General features: G+C 42.5%; 1 protein-coding gene across 1 annotated transcript; it reads right to left on the bottom strand.

The window, feature by feature from the left end:
- Window positions 1-7,382: 7,382 nt before the first annotated feature.
- On the bottom strand, window positions 7,383-11,034 carry LOC311121006 (uncharacterized protein). The gene is made up of 2 exons (XM_084195551.1): window positions 10,758-11,034; window positions 7,383-8,706 (listed from the first exon to the last, which is right to left on the bottom strand). Exon 2 carries the CDS (start codon window positions 8,600-8,602, stop codon window positions 7,475-7,477), a length of 1,128 nt encoding a protein of 375 aa, XP_084051677.1. The 5' UTR covers window positions 8,603-8,706; window positions 10,758-11,034; the 3' UTR covers window positions 7,383-7,474.
- Window positions 11,035-17,772: the final 6,738 nt, after the last annotated feature.

Consider the following 17,772-nt stretch of genomic DNA (forward strand, 5'->3'; position numbering starts at 1 on the left):
CTGAGATGGGATTGTCCTTCCCAACTCTTGTCTTTTAGTGAAAGTCCTAGACTACTTTACATGCCAGCTGCAGACTGGTAATGCTACGGTCTAGTGAGTGTCTTCTTCTTGTGTAGAGATTGAGAGTTTCTCACCATTTCAAATGTGTGGACTAACGTCTCACGTTTCCTGGTCTTAGAGTATCAACCATTTGTAACGTTCAGCTCCCGCTGCACATCGGCTGGTCTCTGATTCAAAGTTCTAACCATTCTAAACGTGCAGTCGCCACTCTCAAGTTTTCTGGTCTTTCTGGTCTAACCATTTTAAGCCATTGTAGCCACAGCTCCACGCTTCCTGGTCTAATGTAAATGTAGTTACCAATGGCTTTTTTACTCGGGTAAAAAGGGGGCGTTCCATCACGCCAACACAATGTCTGTGCTGACTTGGGCGTGGTTACTGACTGGGCAAAAGTGTATATAAAACAATTAGAAGAATAAAATCACATTGCTATCTTCACTAAAGTTCTCTCATACTTAATCATATATTTTATACAACATTTAGATATAAACTTGATAACTAGAATGTGTACACTTTCAGAGTTACAATTATTTATTTATACCATCCTTAATGACATCACAAAATAATAAACAATATGACATGATTATTCCAAACATTTGGATGTCAGAAATAATGTTCCAATGTCCACTTTTATTGACGCAAAAGTTTTGGCGGCAAAAGTCTCTCTGTAACAAAGATTACTTTCCCAATACTGCAGGGCAAGAAAGTTTGCGGCACACAATTTATGACCGGGTGTCAAAACCGGCACAACTCCCCCCTCTCCTATGGGAGAGAGGGGGTTCTGGCTATCTGTCAGCCATTTGCCAGTTTGATATGGCACCTTTGATCCTCACCAAGGAGAGAGTCATGACAACCTAAAGAAACACCAGCTAACTCGCTCTGGAGAGAATCCTTATCATGTTCTGGAGTTGTTTGAATAGTGTTTATTGAAATAAAACTGGTATGATGATAACGGTTTATTGTGAACATATCCCTATTTCAGGAATCACCAAAAAGGCACCAGTGCAGAGAAAAGGCAGTTTTACAGAAACTGTATCTGTTTTATTGGTGATTAGGGGACATGGTTTGTCATTGTCAGTATTTCCACTAAACAGCTGTCTGTTTGAGAATGCCATACTTCTATACCAGCAGACCTTCAGCAGACATCCAGATGATTTTCTAGAGGACGCGGCCACAACGGACAATTCAGTGAAGTTGTATTTGCCGTTGTGGAATCCGTAGCTAATATCTGTTCATAGAGAATCCTCAGTAATCACAGACATATCTTCTAGTTGGATTTCTATAATCGCTTATTTTATTTTAAAACATAAAATATGATTTAGTCACAAATGTATGCAACAAAAACTTCTAAATGGCAGAAAATAACCAAAAATGAATAAACATATTGTGAGTTCAGTCTCCTGTCTCACTTTATTATGGAGGGTTGAAGCCATTATTGATGGCGACCCTGGAGCAATTACTCTTACTTGCCTTGCTCTAGGACAGATTTTTCACTCGACAGTTCTGGATTTGAACTAAGACCGTAAGAAGAATCTCAAGGTCCTGGAGTGGCCTAGCCAGTCTCCAGACCTGAACCCAATAGAAAATCTTTGGAGGGAGCTGAAAGTCCGTATTGCCCAGCGACAGCCCCGAAACCTGAAGGATCTGGAGAAGGTCTGTATGGAGGAGTGGGCCAAAATCCCTACTGCAGTGTGTGCAAACCTGGTCAAGACCTATAGGAAACGTATGATCTCTGTAATTGCAAACAAAGGTTTCTGTACCAAATATTAAGTTCTGCTTTTCTGATGTATCAAATACTTATGTCATGCAATAAAATGCAAATTAATTACTTAAAAATTATACAATGTGATTTTCTGGATTTTTGTTTTAGATTCCGTCTCTCACAGTTGAAGTGTACCTATGATAAAAATTACAGACCTCTACATGCTTTGTAAGTAGGAAAACCTGCAAAATCGGCAGTGTATCAAATACTTGTACTCCCCACTGTATATTGGATTTGACCCAAGCCTGCAAGACATGGTAAACAAATTACCCCTTTGACCTGCAGTATTACTTAACGACCTTGTTGCAAATGGAATTGATGATTTTGAGTGGATGTATTATTATTATTAGTTTTTACACAGGCTTACTTATTTTCACTTTGTCATACAGGCCAGTAATGTGGAGTGAATGCAATGTTGTTGATCCTCTGTATATTCTGGCTGGTGGACAAGATTATGTTAGTATATAATGACAGACAAAAATGTACAGAACACACAAAGCTGCATACGCCATACGGTATTTAAACCTATCAAAGACACATATGCCTGACAAACAAGACTAATTTGAAGGGTGGTTTGCCAAACACAGATTAAAGCCTAATCCTGGACTAAACAGCATTTTCAATGGAGACTTTCCATTCAGAACACTCCTGAGGTCCTGGGAGCTCCATGGGGGTGGAGGGGGGTCTGGGGCTGGAGAGAACCAGGGGAATGGGTGGGGGTCTGGGCTCTGGGGCTGGAGGGAGGGAAGAGGGTTCTACAGGAGGTAGTCACACTGTGTACCAGGTCAGCCCACAGCTCCCCCATCTGGAGAGAGAGGGAACTACTACAACACTCAGTCCATAGCACAGTCAATACAATCATATTCTATTTGTGTGTGTGTATGTACTAAAGATCATGTTAAGAATTTCATGGCAGGTTGTTGGAAAGTATTCTGACCCCTTTACTTTTTCCACTTTGTTACGTTACAGCCTTATTCTAAAGTGGATTAAATAAAAAAATATTCCTCAGCAATCTACACAATAGCCCATAATGACAAAGCGAAAACAGGTTTTTAGAGATATTTGCAAATGTATAAAAAAACGAATACCTTATTTACATAAGTATTCAGACAAAGTACTTTGTTGAACCACCTTTGGCAGCAATTATAGCCTTGAGTCTTCTTGGGGTGATGCTACAAGCCTAGCACAGTTGTAGCTCAGCTGGTAGAGCACGGCGCTTGTAACGCCAGGGTAGTGTGTTCGATCCCCGGGACCACCCATACACAAACATGTATGCATGCATGACTGTAAGTCGCTTTGGATAAAAGCGTCTGCTAAATGCCATATTATTATTATAAACATTCTTCTCTGCAGATCCTCTCCAGCTCTGTCAGGTTGGATGGGGAGCGTCACTGCACAGCTATTTTCAGGTCTCTCCAGAGATGTTAGATCGGGTTCAAGTCCGTCTCTTGCTGGGCCACTCAAGAACATTCAGAGACTTGTCCCGAAGCCACTCCTGCGTTGTCTTGGCTGTGTGCTTAGGGTCGTTGTCCTGTTTGAAGGTGAACCTTTTCTCATGGTATGAGAGTCCTTTTGGTGCCTTTTGGCAAGCTCCAAGCGGGCTGTCATGTGCCTTTTACTGAGGACTGGTTCCGTCTGGCCAATCTACCATAAAGGCCTGATTGGTGGAGTGCTGCAGAGATGGTTGTCCTTCTGGAATGTTCTCCGATCTCCACAGAGGGACTTTGCAGCTCTGTCAGAGTGACCATCGGATTCTTGGTCACCTCTCTGACCAAGGCCCTTCTCCCCCGATTGCTCAGTTTGGCCAGGCGGCTAGCTCTAGGAAGAGTCTTGGTGGTTCCAAACTTCTTCCATTTAAGAATGATGGAGGCCACTGTGTTCTTGGGGACCTTCAATGCTGCAGAAATTGTTTGGTACCCTTCCCCAGATCTGTGCCTCAACACAATCCTGTTTCGGAGCTCTACAGACAATTCCTTCGACCTCATGGCTTGGTTTTCGCTCTGACATGTACTGTCAACTGTGGGACCTTATATAGACAGGTGTGGTCCCTTCCAAATGATGTCCAATCAATTGAATTTACCACAGGTGGACTCCAATCAAGTTGTAGAAACATCTCAAGGATGATCAATGGAAACAGGATGCACCTGAGCTAAATTTCGAGTCTCATAGCAAAGGGTCTGAAAACTTATGTAAATAAGTTATTTATGTTTAAATTTGCAAAAATGTATAAAAAACAGTTTTTGCTTTGTCATTATAGAGTATTGTGTGTAGATTGATGAGGAAAGCATTTAATTTAATCAATTTTAGAATAAGGCTGTAACGTAACAAAATGTGGAAAAAGTCAAAGGGTCTGAATACTTTCCGAATGCACTATATATAAATACACACATACAGTGGGGGAAAAAGTATTTAATCAGCCACCAATTGTGCAAGTTGTCCCACTTAAAAAGATGAGAGAGGCCTGTCATTTCCATCATAGGTACATGTCAACTATGACAGACAAATTTAGAATTTCTTTCCCAGAAAATCACATTGTAGGATTTTTTATGAATTTATTTGCAAATTATGGTGGAAAATAAGTATTTGGTCACCTACAAACAAGCAAGATTTCTGGCTCTCACAGACCTGTAACTTCTTCTTTAAGAGGCTCCTCTGTCCTCCACTCGTTACCTCTATTAATGGCACCTGTTTGAACTTGTTATCAGTATAAAAGACACCTGTCCACAACCTCAAACAGTCACACTCCAAACTCCACTATGGCCAAGACCAAAGAGCTGTCAAAGGACACCAGAAACAAAATTGTAGACCTGCACCAGGCTGGGAAGACTGAATCTGCAATAGGTAAGCAGCTTGGTTTGAAGAAATCAACTGTGGGAGCAATTATTAGGAAATGGAAGACATACAAGACCACTGATAATCTCCCTCGATTTGGGGCTCCACGCAAGATCTCACCCCGTGGGGTCAAAATGATCACAAGAACGGTGAGCAAAAATCCCAGAACCACACGGGGGGACCTAGTGAATGACCTGCAGAGAGCTGGGACCAAAGTAACAAAGCCTACCATCAGTAACACACTACGCCGCCAGGGACTCAAATCCTGCAGTGCCAGATGTGTCCCCCTGCTTAAGCCAGTACATGTCCAGGCCCGTCTGAAGTTTGCTAGAGTGCATTTGGATGATCCAGAAGAGGATTGGGAGAATGTCATATGGTCAGATGAAACCAAAATAGAACTTTTTGGTAAAAACTCAACTCGTCTTGTTTGGAGGACAAAGAATGCGGAGTTGCATCCAAAGAACACCATACCTACTGTGAAGCATGGGGGTGGAAACATCATGCTTTGGGGCTGTTTTTCTGCAAAGGGACCAGGACGACTGATCCGTGTAAAGGAAAGAATGAATGGGGCCATGTATCGTGAGATTTTGAGTGAAAACCTCCTTCCATCAGCAAGGGCATTGAAGATGAAACGTGGCTGGGTCTTTCAGCATGACAATGATCCCAAACACACTGCCCGGGCAACGAAGGAGTGGCTTCGTAAGAAGCATTTCAAGGTCCTGGAGTGGCCTAGCCAGTCTCCAGATCTCAACCCCATAGAAAATCTTTGGAGGGAGTTGAAAGTCTGTGTTGCCCAGCGACAGCCCCAAAACATCACTGCTCTAGAGGAGATCTGCATGGAGGAATGGGCCAAAATACCAGCAACAGTGTGTGAAAACCTTGTGAAGACTTACAGAAAACGTTTGACCTGTGTCATTGCCAACAAAGGGTACATAACAAAGTATTGAGAAACTTTTGTTATTGACCAAATACTTATTTTCCACCATAATTTGCAAATAAATTCATTAAAAATCCTACAATGTGATTTTCTGGATTTTTTTTCCTCATTTTGTCTGTCATAGTTGACATGAACCTATGATGAAAATTACACGCCTCTCTCATCTTTTTAAGTGGGAGAACTTGCACAATTGGTGGCTGACTAAATACTTATTTTCCCCACTGTAAATGTTTAACAGAATAATGGGGAAAAAAGTCAGTCAGTCAATATTAGGTAGATATGTACAGTGCTTTCAGAAAGTATTCATACCCCTTGACTTATTCCACATTTTGTTGTGTTACAGCCTGAATTGAAAATTGATTAAATTGATTTATTTTTAACCCATCTACACACAATACCCCATAATGATCGGATTGACAAAGTGAAAACCTGTTTTTAGAATTGTTAGCAAATTTATTGCAAATTAAATACAGAAAAATTTCATTTACATAAGTATTCACACCCCTGAATCAATACATGTTAGAATTAACTTTGGCAGCAATTACAGCTTTGATTCTTTCTGGGTAAGTCTCTAATAGCTTTACACCCTTGGATTATTCTTTTCAGAATTCTTCAAGCTTTGTCAAATTGGTTGTTGGTCATTTCTAGACAGCCATACATTTTCAAGCAGATTTAAGTCAAAACTGTATCTCGGCCACTCATGAACATTCCCGGTCTTCTTGGTAAGCAACTCCTGTGTAGATTTGGCCTTGTGTTTTAGGTTATTGTCTTGCTGAAAGGTGAATTCATCTCCCAGTGTCTGGTGGAAAGCAGACTGAACCAGGTTTTCCTCTAGGATTTTGCCAGTGCTTAGCTCCAATCCGTTTCTTTTTTATCCTGAAAAACTCCCCAGTCCTTAATACAAGCATACCCATAACATGATGCATTCACCACTATGGTTGGAAATATGGAATGGTTCTCAGTAATGTGTTGTATTGGATTTGACCCAACAAAACGCTTCGTATTCAGGACAAAAAGTTAATACCTTTTGCCACATCTTTTGCAGTAATACTTTAGTGCCTTGTTGCAAACAGGATGTTTTGGAATATTTTTTATTTTGTACATGCTTCCTTCTTTTTACTTTGTCGATTAGGTTAGTATTGTTGATTAACTACAACGTTGTTGATCCGTCCTCAGTTTTCGCCTATCATAGCCATTCAACTCTAACTGTTTTTAAAGCCACCATTGGCCTCATGGTGAAATCACTGAGCGGTTTCCTTCTTCTCCAGCAACTTAGTTAGGAAGGACGTCTGTATCTTTGTAGTGACTGGGTGTGTTGATACACAATCCAAAGTGTAGTTAATAACTTCACCATGTTCAAATGGATTTTCAATGTCTGCTTCTTTTTTTTACCCATCTACCAATAGGTGCCCTTCTTTGAGAACCACTGGAAAACCTCCCTGGTCTATCTGGTTGAATCTGTGTTTGAAATTCCCTGCTTGACTGAGGAATTACTATACATTCTGAAAGTAATGCATTGCTGACCACAGTGGCTATAGTTATTATTACTCAAAATACAAAAAGTAACTTGTTATGGTACCTCGTTAAAGGATTAATGTAATATTTCTAGTATTGATTTATGCAGATAGAAACAATGGATTTCTGGAAGAAAAAAAAAACACTAATTCAAATGTGACCTCATGGCATAATTAATACTCTTTAGTACATTTTCATTTCATGAGAATAATGGAAAAGAACATGAGGTTTCACAGGATAATGTGCAGAGTCTAGTGTTCCTACTGCTCTCCCTCTTGCCTGTCTTCCACTCTGTTTCCAGCTGTCTTAACAACGTGTTGAATATAAAACTTTATTCAAAATAAGGGTTAACAGAATAATGACCAAAACAGTCAGTCAATCTTAGTTAGATATGCAGTTGCCCAGCTTGGCAACTCCATTATGAGGCCAGGATCAGGCACTGCACTGCGCACTGCCTCCTGGTGTTCTTTCAGGCTTCCTTCGCATTTAAAACAACTCCCACGCTGATCAGAGCTGTGTGGTTTCTCTCCTGTGTGTATTCTCTGGGGTTGCTTTAGATTTCCTTCCTCACTGAAGCTCTTCCCACATTGGGAGCAGTGGTAAGGCTTCTCCCGTGTGTGTATTCGCTGATGTTCCTTAAGGCTTCCTGAATAGTTGAAGCTCTTCCCACATTGGGAGCAGTGGTGGGGCTTCTCTCCACTGTGTATTCTCTGATGACTCTTAAGGCTTCCTTCCAATTTAAAACTCTTCCCACAATGACCACAGCTGTATGGTTTCTCTTCTGTGTGAATTTTCTGGTGTCTCTTTAAGTTTCCTAACTCACTGAAACTCTTCCCACACTGAGAGCAGTGGAAAGGCTTCTCCCCTGTGTGCATTCTCTGATGTTTCTTTAGGTCTCCTGCCTGACTGAAAGCCTTCCCACACTGGGAGCAGTGGTGGGGCTTCTCTCCACTGTGTATTCTCTGATGACTCTTAAGGCTTCCTTCCAATTTAAAACTCTTCCCGCAATGATCACAGCTGTATGGTTTCTCTCCTGAGTGAGTTATCTGGTGTGACTTTAGTCGATAAGACTGACTGAAACCCTTCCCACACACAGCGCATTGGTAAGGGTTTTCTCCTGTGTGAGTGAGCAGGTGTTTCTTTAGGTTTCCTACCAGACTGAAAGTCTTCTCACACTGAGAGCAGTGGTAAGGCTTCTCCCCTGTGTGAGTGAGCTGGTGTTTCTTTAGGTTTCCTACCAGACTGAAACGCTTCTCACACTGAGAGCAGTGGTACGGCTTCTGTCCACTGTGTGTTCTCTGATGTTTCTTAAGGGAGTCTAACCAACTAAAACTCTTCCCACATTGGCCACACGGGTAAGTCTTCTTCCTTTTGTGAGTCTGTTTTGATTTGAGGTGAGTGGGACAAATAAAACTGCCTCTGCAATCTGAGCAGGGGTGGGGCCTACAAGTGTGCCTTCTCAACTCCTCTGGCTCATAGAAACTAGTGAAGCAGTCCATGCAGTGGTGATGTTTCTGTCTTGAGTTCCTCTGTCTGTGTTGTTTAGGGTTTCCTGATGCTGTGGAACTGGGCTCACTGTCTGAACCTGGGTTGGAGGTCTCTCCTGTGGGAATATGGACAGATATTGTGTTAGAATCAGGAACAGATGGACAGATACAGTGCATTCGGAAAGTATTCAGACACCTTGACTTTTTCCACATTGTTACATTACAGCTTTATTCTAAAATTGATTAAATTACTTTTCCCCCTCATCCATCTACACACAGTACTCCGTAATGCCAAAGCGAAAACAGGTTTAAAAAACAGAAATACCTTATTTACATAAGTATTCAGACCCTTTGCTATGAGACTCAAAATTGAGCTCAGGTGCATCCTGTTTCCATTGATCATCCTTTAGATGTTTCTACAACGTTATTAGAGTCCAGCTGTGGTAAATTCAATTGATTGGACAGGATTTGGAAAGGCACACACCTGTCTATATAAGGTTCCACAGTTGACAGTCCATGTCAGAACAAAAACCAAGCCATGAGGTCGAAGGAATTGTCCGTAGAGCTCCGAGACAGGATTGTGTCGAGGCACAGATCTGGAGAAGGGTACCAAAAAATGTCTGCAGCATTGAAAGTAGCCAAGAACACAGTGGCCTCCATCATTCTTTAAATGGAAGAAGTTTGGAACCACCAAGACTCTTCCTAGAGCTGGCCGCCCGGCCAAACTGAGCAGGGAGGTGACCAAGAACCTGATGGTCACTGACAGAGCTCCAGAGTTCCTCTGTGGAGATGGTAGAACCTTCCAGAAGGACAACCATCTCTGCAGCACTTCACCAATCAGGCCTTTATGGTAGAGTGGCCAGATGGAAGCCACTCCTCAGTAAAAGGCACGACAGCCCGCTTGGAGTTTGCCACAAGGCACCTAAAGGACTCTCAGACCATGAGAAATAAGATTCTCTGGTCTGATGAAACCAAGATTGAACTCTTTGGCCTGAATGCCAAGCGTGAAGTCTGGAGGAAACCTGGCACCATCCCTATGGTGATGCACGGTGGTGGCAGCATCATGCTGTGGGGATGTCTTTCAGCGGCAGGGACTGGGAGACTAGTCAGGATCGAGGGAAAGATTAACGGAGCAAAGTACAAAGAGATCCTTGACGAAAACCTGCTCCAGAGCACTCAGGACCTCAGACTGGGGGCGAAGGTTCACCTTCCAACAGGACAACGACCCTAAGCACACAGCCAAGACAACACAGGAGTGGCTTTGGGACAAGTCTCTGAATGTCCTTGAGTGGCCCAGCCAGAGCCTGGACTTGAACCTGATCTAACATCTCTGGAGAGACCTGAAAATAGCTGTGCAGCGACGCTCCCCATTCAACCTGACAGAGCTAGAGAGGATCTGCAGAGAAGAATGGGAGAAACTCCTCAAATACAGGTGTGTCAAGCTTGTAGCGTCATACCAAAGAAGACTCAAGGCTGTAATCGCTGCCAAAGGTGCTTCAACAAAGTACAGAGTAAAGGGTGTGAATACTTATGTAAATGTGATTTCAGTTTTTTTTTTTTTTATAAATCTGCAAAAATGTCTAAAAATCTGTTTTTGCTTTGTCATTATGGGGTATTGTGTGTAGATTGATGAGGGGGGGAAATAACTATTTAATCAATTTTAGAATAAGGCTGTAATGTAACAAAATGTGTAAAAAGTAAATGGGTCTGAATACTTTCCGAATGCACGGTATGTGGTTAGAATCAGGAACAGAGCATCGAATGGGAATTTTAAAGTAACTGTCCAGAACAAATCTCACTTTTAAAAGTTAATATTCTGTTAACGCATACCCAAATAATGTTGTTGACTCGTCCTATATTCGTATTTTGGAAGGAAAATGATTTCACTCATATTGTAATTAATTATAGGTCATATTTCATAGAAATCTGGAAAATCTAGACAGTTACTTTAAAAGATGCAAGTAGAAGCACAATAATAGTTTTGGAATCCCCTGAAAACACCTGAACTTACCTGGGTCAGTGATACTATCTACTTCTTCCTCTAGATCCAAGGCACCAACCTCTCTCCGTACTCCACACCTGAACTTACCTGGGTCACTGATACTATCTACTTTTTCCTCTAGATCCAAGGCACCAACCTCTCTCCGTACTCCACACCTGAACTTACCTGGGTCAGTGATACTATCTACTTCTTCCTCCTCTTCCTCTAGATCTGGAGCAGACACATCCCTGTTCTCTTCTTCTTCTTGTACTCCACTCTCCTCCACTTCCTCCTGGACTTCTATTCCCTCTTCTTCTTCTTTGACTTCTGTCTCCTCTTCTTCTTCTTCTTCTTCTTTGACTGCTCTCTCCTCCACCTCCTCTTTGACTGCTCTCTCCTCCACCTCCTCTTTGACTGCTCTCTCCTCCACCTCCTCTTTGACTGCTCTCTCCTCCACCTCCTCTTTGACTGCTCTCTCCTCCACCTCCTCGACTACTCTCTCCTCCACCTCCTCTTTGACTGCTCTCTCCTCCACCTCCTCTTTGACAGCTCTCTCCTCCACCTCCTCTTTGATTACTCTCTCCTCTACCTCATCCTCTTCTTTAACTTGCATCTTCTCCTCCTCTTCAGACTTGGTAGGCTATGAGGTGGATTTGTAGCTAGTGTGGTTAAAACAGGCCCAAACAGTAGAGGTTGAGTTCCACATAGCTTGATAGTACAAGCTATAATACATAAAATGGTTTTCTAAAGTTGTTTTCTACCTAGCTATGAAATTACCACGTTCTAAATACATGATTGATAGCTACTAGCTAGATTAATCAAAACACAGGGACCTACCTATAAGCCATGTGGTCTAGTTTTACCTCAGAGTAAATACTATATAATGGGGACGATTGGTAAAAAATGCTACTACGGTTAGAAAGCCAACTAGCTAGTAGCTATCAATCACGATTTTTATTTATTTAATTTATTTCACCTTTATTTAACCAGGTAAGCCAGTTGAAAACAAGTTCTCATTTACAACTGCGACCTGGCCAAGATAAAGCAAAGCAGTGCGATAAAAACAACAACACAGAGTTACATATGGGATAAACAAAACGTACAGTCAATAACACAATAGAAAATCTATCTACAGTGTGTGCAAATGTAGTAAGTTATGGAGGTAAGGTAATAAATAGGCCATAGTGCAAAATAATTACAATTTAGTATTAACACTGGAGTGATAGATGTGCAGAAGATGATGTGCAAATAGAGATACTGGGGTGCAAATGAGCAAAATAAATAACAATGTAAATAACAATATGGGGATGAGGTAGTTGGGTGGGCTAATTACAGATGGGCTGTGTACAGGTGCAGTGATCGGTAAGCTGCTCTGACAACTGATGCTTAAAGATAGCGAGGGACATAAGTGTCTCCAGCTTCAGAGATTTTTGCAGTTTGTTCCAGTCATTTGCAGCAGAGAACTGGAAGGAATGGCAACCAAAGGAGGTGTTGGCTTTGGGGATGACCAGTGAGATATACCTGCTGGAACGCATACTACGGGTGGGTGTTGCTATGGTGACCAATGAGCTAAGATAAGGCAGGGATTTGCCTAGAAGGGATTTATAGATGACCTGGAGCCAGTGGATTTGGCGACGAATATGTAGTGAGGGCCAGCCAACGAGAGCGTACAGGTCACAATGGTGGGTAGTATATGGGGCTTTGGTGACAAAACGGATGGCACTGTGATAGACTACATCCAATTTGCTGAGTAGAGTGTTGGAAGCTATTTGGTAAATGACATCGCCGAAGTCAAGGATCGGTAGGATAGTCAGTTTTACGAGGGCATGTTTAGCAGCATGAGTGAAGGAGGCTTTGTTGCGAAATAGGAAGCCGATTCTAGATTTAACTTTGGATTGGAGATGCTTAATGTGAGTCTGGAAGGAGAGTTTACGGTCTAACCAGACACCTAGGTATTTGTAGTTGTCCACATATTCTAAGTCAGAGCCGCCGAGAGTAGTGATTCTAGTCGGGCAGGCGGGTGCAAGCAGCGTTCGATTGAAGAACATAAGAATGCGGTGATTGACAGAGTCAAAAGCCTTGGCCAGGTCAATGAAGACGGCTGCACAGTACTGTCTTTTATCGATCGCGGTTATTATATCGTTTAGGACCTTGAGCGTGGCTGAGGTACACCCATGACCAGCTTGGAAACCAGATTGCATAGCGGAGAAGGTACGGTGGGATTCTAAACGGTCGGTGATCTGTTTGTTAACTTGGCTTTCAAATACTTTCGAAAGGCAGGGCAGGATGGATATAGGTCTGTAACAGTTTGGATCTTTCAAGAGGGGGATGACCGCGGCAGCTTTCCAATCTCTGGGGATCTCAGACGATACGAAAGAGAGGTTGAACAGGCTGGTGATAGGGGTTGCGACAATTTCTGCGGCTAATTTTAGAAAGAAAGTGTAATGATGAAATGTCATAGTATTGTGAGGACAGAGGTAGAGTTACTAGATAAGTGGTTTGGTTCCACTGAGTCTACATTCCTTATGTCAAAGTAGATTAGTGATGTTTAGGGTAGTGTGACTGATGGACAGGATGTAGTGACCTGGGGCAAAGGGTAATAACAACAGAGAAAGGGAGTGCTATGATGGTTACCAGATGTATGTGAAAGGAAGGAGAACCAAAGGTATATAAGGTAGAGTGTCTTCTTTGTTCAAGTTAGTTGGAAACGTCAAAAGGCAAAGCTCTGTCCTTTGGTGTATCTAACCCGGTACCGATCATTAAACATATGCATTAAACTGTCTACAAAGTGTCTAAGTACATCCTTGCATCCTTGATTTCTTTGATACCCGAGAAACTCATCATAACAGAAAGGGTCCAGATTGTCTAGCCCAGCTGATTTGTAGGGGTCCAGATTTTGCAGCGGAGGGTGCAGAGCTGGTGGCCGGGGTAGGGGTAGCCAGGTGGAAAGCATGGCCAGCCGTAGCAAAATGCTTGTTGAAATTTTCGATTATCGTAGATTTATCGGTAGTGACAGTGTTTCCTAGCCTCAGTGGGAGGAGGTGCTCTTATTCTCAATGGACTTTACAGTGTCCCAAAACTTTTTGGAGTTAGTGCTACAGGATGCAAATTTCTGTTTGAAAAGGTTAGCCTTTGCTTTCCTAACTGATTGTGTATATTGGTTCCTGACGATATTAGGCCTCCTACGGTTAGAAAGCCAACTAGCTAGTAGCTATCAATCAAGATTTTAGGCCAATGTTATCTGGCAGCTAGCCTCTGCAGAGTCCCCAACTTCTTCTTCTTCGATGAGGTTTAACAGCGGTTGGCATCCAATAAATGTTGCATTACTGCCACCAACTAGACTAGAGTATAACGCCGTTATACTTTGCTTGAAAAAAGGGAAAGAAATCAACCAATACCCTACCATCTAACCCTCATTAAAAACCCACCACCCTACTCCACTATTTAAACATATCTAGTCCTACAGGCCAACAGCCTGAAAGGACGGGACACCACCACTCAACACACCATGTAACTCTTCTGACGTCAAAACTCTTCTTACATTCCATCCCTGCAGTACAGTTGATAACCATTGCTATGAACGCTAAAAAGCCAATCTTACTGTTGCATGTATCACTCGTTGGCCTATCCCTCTATACTGATACAGATCTGCAACTCACACGAATCCTCTCAGCATCCCTCCCCCTTTATCCATCTTCCTCAACTTTCTTCACTGCCTCAGCATATTATGTTGTGGCATACAGTGGGGAAAAAAAGTATTTAGTCAGCCACCAATTGTGCAAGATCTCCCACTTAAAAAGATGAGAGAGGCCTGTAATTTTCATCATAGGTACACTTCAACTATGACAGACAAATTGAGAATTTTTTTTCCAGAAAATCACATTGTAGGATTTTTTATGAATTTATTTGCAAATTATGGTGGAAAATAAGTATTTGGTCACCTACAAACAAGCAAGATGTCTGGCTCTCACAGACCTGTAACTTCTTCTTTAAGAGGCTCCTCTGTCCTCCACTCGTTACCTGTATTAATGGCACCTGTTTGAATTTGTTATCAGTATAAAAGACACAACCTGTCCACAACCTCAAACAGTCACACTCCAAACTCCACCATGGCCAAGACCAATGAGCTGTCAAAGGACACCAGAAACAAAATTGTAGACCTGCACCAGGCTGGGAAGACTGAATCTGCAATAGGTAAGCAGCTTGGTTTGAATAAATCAACTGTGGGAGCAATTATTAGGAATTGGAAGACATACAAGACCACTGATAATCTCCCTCGATCTGGGGCTCCACGCAAGATCTCACCCCGTGGGGTCAAAATGATCACAAGAACGGTGAGCAAAAATCCCAGAACCACACGGGGGGACCTAGTGAATGACCTGCAGAGAGCTGGGACCAAAGTAACAAAGCCTACCATCAGTAACACACTACGCCGCCAGGGACTCAAATCCTGCAGTGCAAGACGTGTCCCCCTGCTTAAGCCAGTACATGTCCAGGCCCGTCTGAAGTTTGCTAGAGTGCATTTGGATGATCCAGAAGAGGATTGGGAGAATGTCATATGGTCAGATGAAAGCAAAATATAACTTTTTGGTAAAAACTCAACTCGTCGTGTTTGGAGGACAAAGAATGCTGAGTTGCATCCAAAGAACACCATACCTACTGTGAAGCATGGGGGTGGAAACATCATGCTTTGGGGCTGTTTTTCTGCAAAGGGACCAGGACGACTGATCCATGTAAAGGAAAGAATGAATGGGGCCATGTATCTTGAGATTTTGAGTGAAAACCTCCTTCCATCAGCAAGGACATTGAAGATGAAACGTGGCTGGATCTTTCAGCATGACAATGATCCCAAACACACCGCCCGGGCAACGAAGGAGTGGCTTCGTAAGAAGCATTTCAAGGTCCTGGAGTGGCCTAGCCAGTCTCCAGATCTCAACCCCATAGAAAATCTTTGGAGGGAGTTGAAAGTCCATGTTGCCCAGCGACAGCCCCAAAACATCACTGCTCTAGAGGAGATCTGCATGGAGGAATGGGCCAAAATACCAGCAACAGTGTGTGAAAACCTTGTGAAGACTTACAGAAAACGTTTGACCTGTGTCATTGCCAACAAAGGGTATATAACAAAGTATTGAGAAACTTTTGTTATTGACCAAATACTTATTTTCCACCATAATTTGCAAATAAATTCTAAAAAATCCTACAATGTGATTTTCTAGATTTTTTTTTCTCATTTTGTCTGTCATAGTTGACGTGTACCTATGATGAAAAGTACAGGCCTCTCTCATCTTTTTAAGTGGGAGAACTTGCACAATTGGTGGCTGACTAAATACTTTTTTCCCCACTGTATTTGTCCTTATACTGATCAAAGAACCAAAGTATTTCCAGAGTTTTTGTAGAATTAAGATAGACTTTATTACAATGGACAAAGCCGAGTGGTCTGCAGAGCATTTCCCTTCCACCTCTCAGCTCTCAGCTTATATAGTCATTTTACATACATTTTAGCTTAACCCCTCCCTCTTGGGTTCCCCCACCCCTGTCTCCAGTTTCCACCTCTTGACCACTCCGCCCACTTCCTTAGTCTATGATAGTGGCGAAATTTGACTTCCCCTCGTTCTATGTATTCAGTTTGAACTCTGTTCAACCCTGGCTCACCCTGTTTTGACCTGGAGATTGATTGTGGACATGGTAGGTCCACAATCAATCTCTCAAACATACCCAAGCCCAACCCCTCTCTCCCACCCCGTCATGCTGTAATTAATCAAGAAGACGCCCAAGGAGAGACAAAGGGTTTAGCCTGAACTCTGTTCAACCCTGGCTCATTCCAGGGATATGCCTAAGGAGAGCCACAGGGTCACAGTCTGGTTTCAGTCACTGATAAGATAAGACAACTGTAGAATTTGACCCGATGACAGGTCAGATGCCCATTTTACACACACACACACAAACCTAGTGAGAGGAACTAATTAAGTTATTGTCTAGCAACAGCGATGTACCAATCTAAAAAATCAATATCAATGTAAAAATCCACATCAACGACACCCTCTGCTCTATTAACCCTGGTAACCTCAACCTGCCTTTCTCGCACCAGACATTTCTGATCCCCAGCCAAATGGGCACCAGTGGCGTGTATTCATGGATGCCAAGGGAAGCCAGGCTTCCCCCAAAAAAAATGTACCAATAAAAAATTAACATTATTTATCTTTCATCTCTCTGTGTTTCATAATTGTCCTTCAATTCGCAAGAGGCTGAATGTATCTCACCGGAGAAAGCATCCGAGCAAGCGAAACAGCGCCCCTGTCTCTGTAAGCCATCTATCTGATGCTGTCTGAACAAAAAGAGTATGACATTGTTGCCGCCTGTAGCATTGAATACAAGGGAAGCCAGCAAGCATTTGGCCTCCCTTGATAAAAAAAAGTAAAAAAGAATAGCCAATCAGTGTTGAGCTAAACTGAGTGAGCTCAACTGTGAATGGTCCTGGCGCACCAAAAAAAAAGTGTCAAGTGAAGCCAGGTTGGATTTGGCGTCACTCCTGTCAAATCGCATTGAGAGCATACATCATTGACAGAACCAACTTGAATTGTTGCATCTTGTTGTGTTGTTGTCCTCCGGTGGCTAGCTAACTATGTTGAAATGTCTAAGTTGAAATGTTGCTGGAATAGTGGAGGGAGCTCCTGTTGTCTTTGCGACTTGGGGTAACTCTCCGTGGTTCTAAATCAATAGTTGTTTAGTAGTCCGAAAATGTCAGAAACATTACTTGCTTCACCATGCAGTAGGTCATGTAACTGTTTTTTACATGCAATAAGCTTTGTGGACTTCACCGGACAGAGGTTGCTTTCCGGTTTCGTGATGAAACAAAGGTGTGGTTGATTTTATTCTGCCACTGTGTCTTCTTATTGTCTCGGCCTTCAGGCCTATATATCACGGTCGCAAGGCATTCCAATTAACAGGTTATAGAGCAAACAACGCAATTATCACAACACATAGGTTGTTTTTTTTCTTCCCCAGTGATTTTACCCATACACCGTTACTGATGGGCACCGCTACAATGAACACATACCGCTTATTTCCCCAATGCTACACATTACTTTGTCCCATGCCCTTCTGCACACTTCTCACACCTAGGAACCTACCTCCTACACACTGCTGCCACATGCCCATAAACTTGACACCTGTACCAACGTAATGTATTCGACACATAAGC

This window comes from Coregonus lavaretus (assembly GCF_964263955.1).
Source record: "Coregonus lavaretus genome assembly, contig: HAP1_SCAFFOLD_410, whole genome shotgun sequence".
In the NCBI taxonomy this organism is placed as follows: domain Eukaryota; kingdom Metazoa; phylum Chordata; class Actinopteri; order Salmoniformes; family Salmonidae; genus Coregonus; species Coregonus lavaretus.

Coding starts and splice junctions, on each gene's coding strand:
- LOC311121006 (XM_084195551.1), bottom strand. CDS start 8,602: ATGGACTGCTTCACTAGTTTCTATGAGCCAGAGGAGTTGAGAAGGCAC.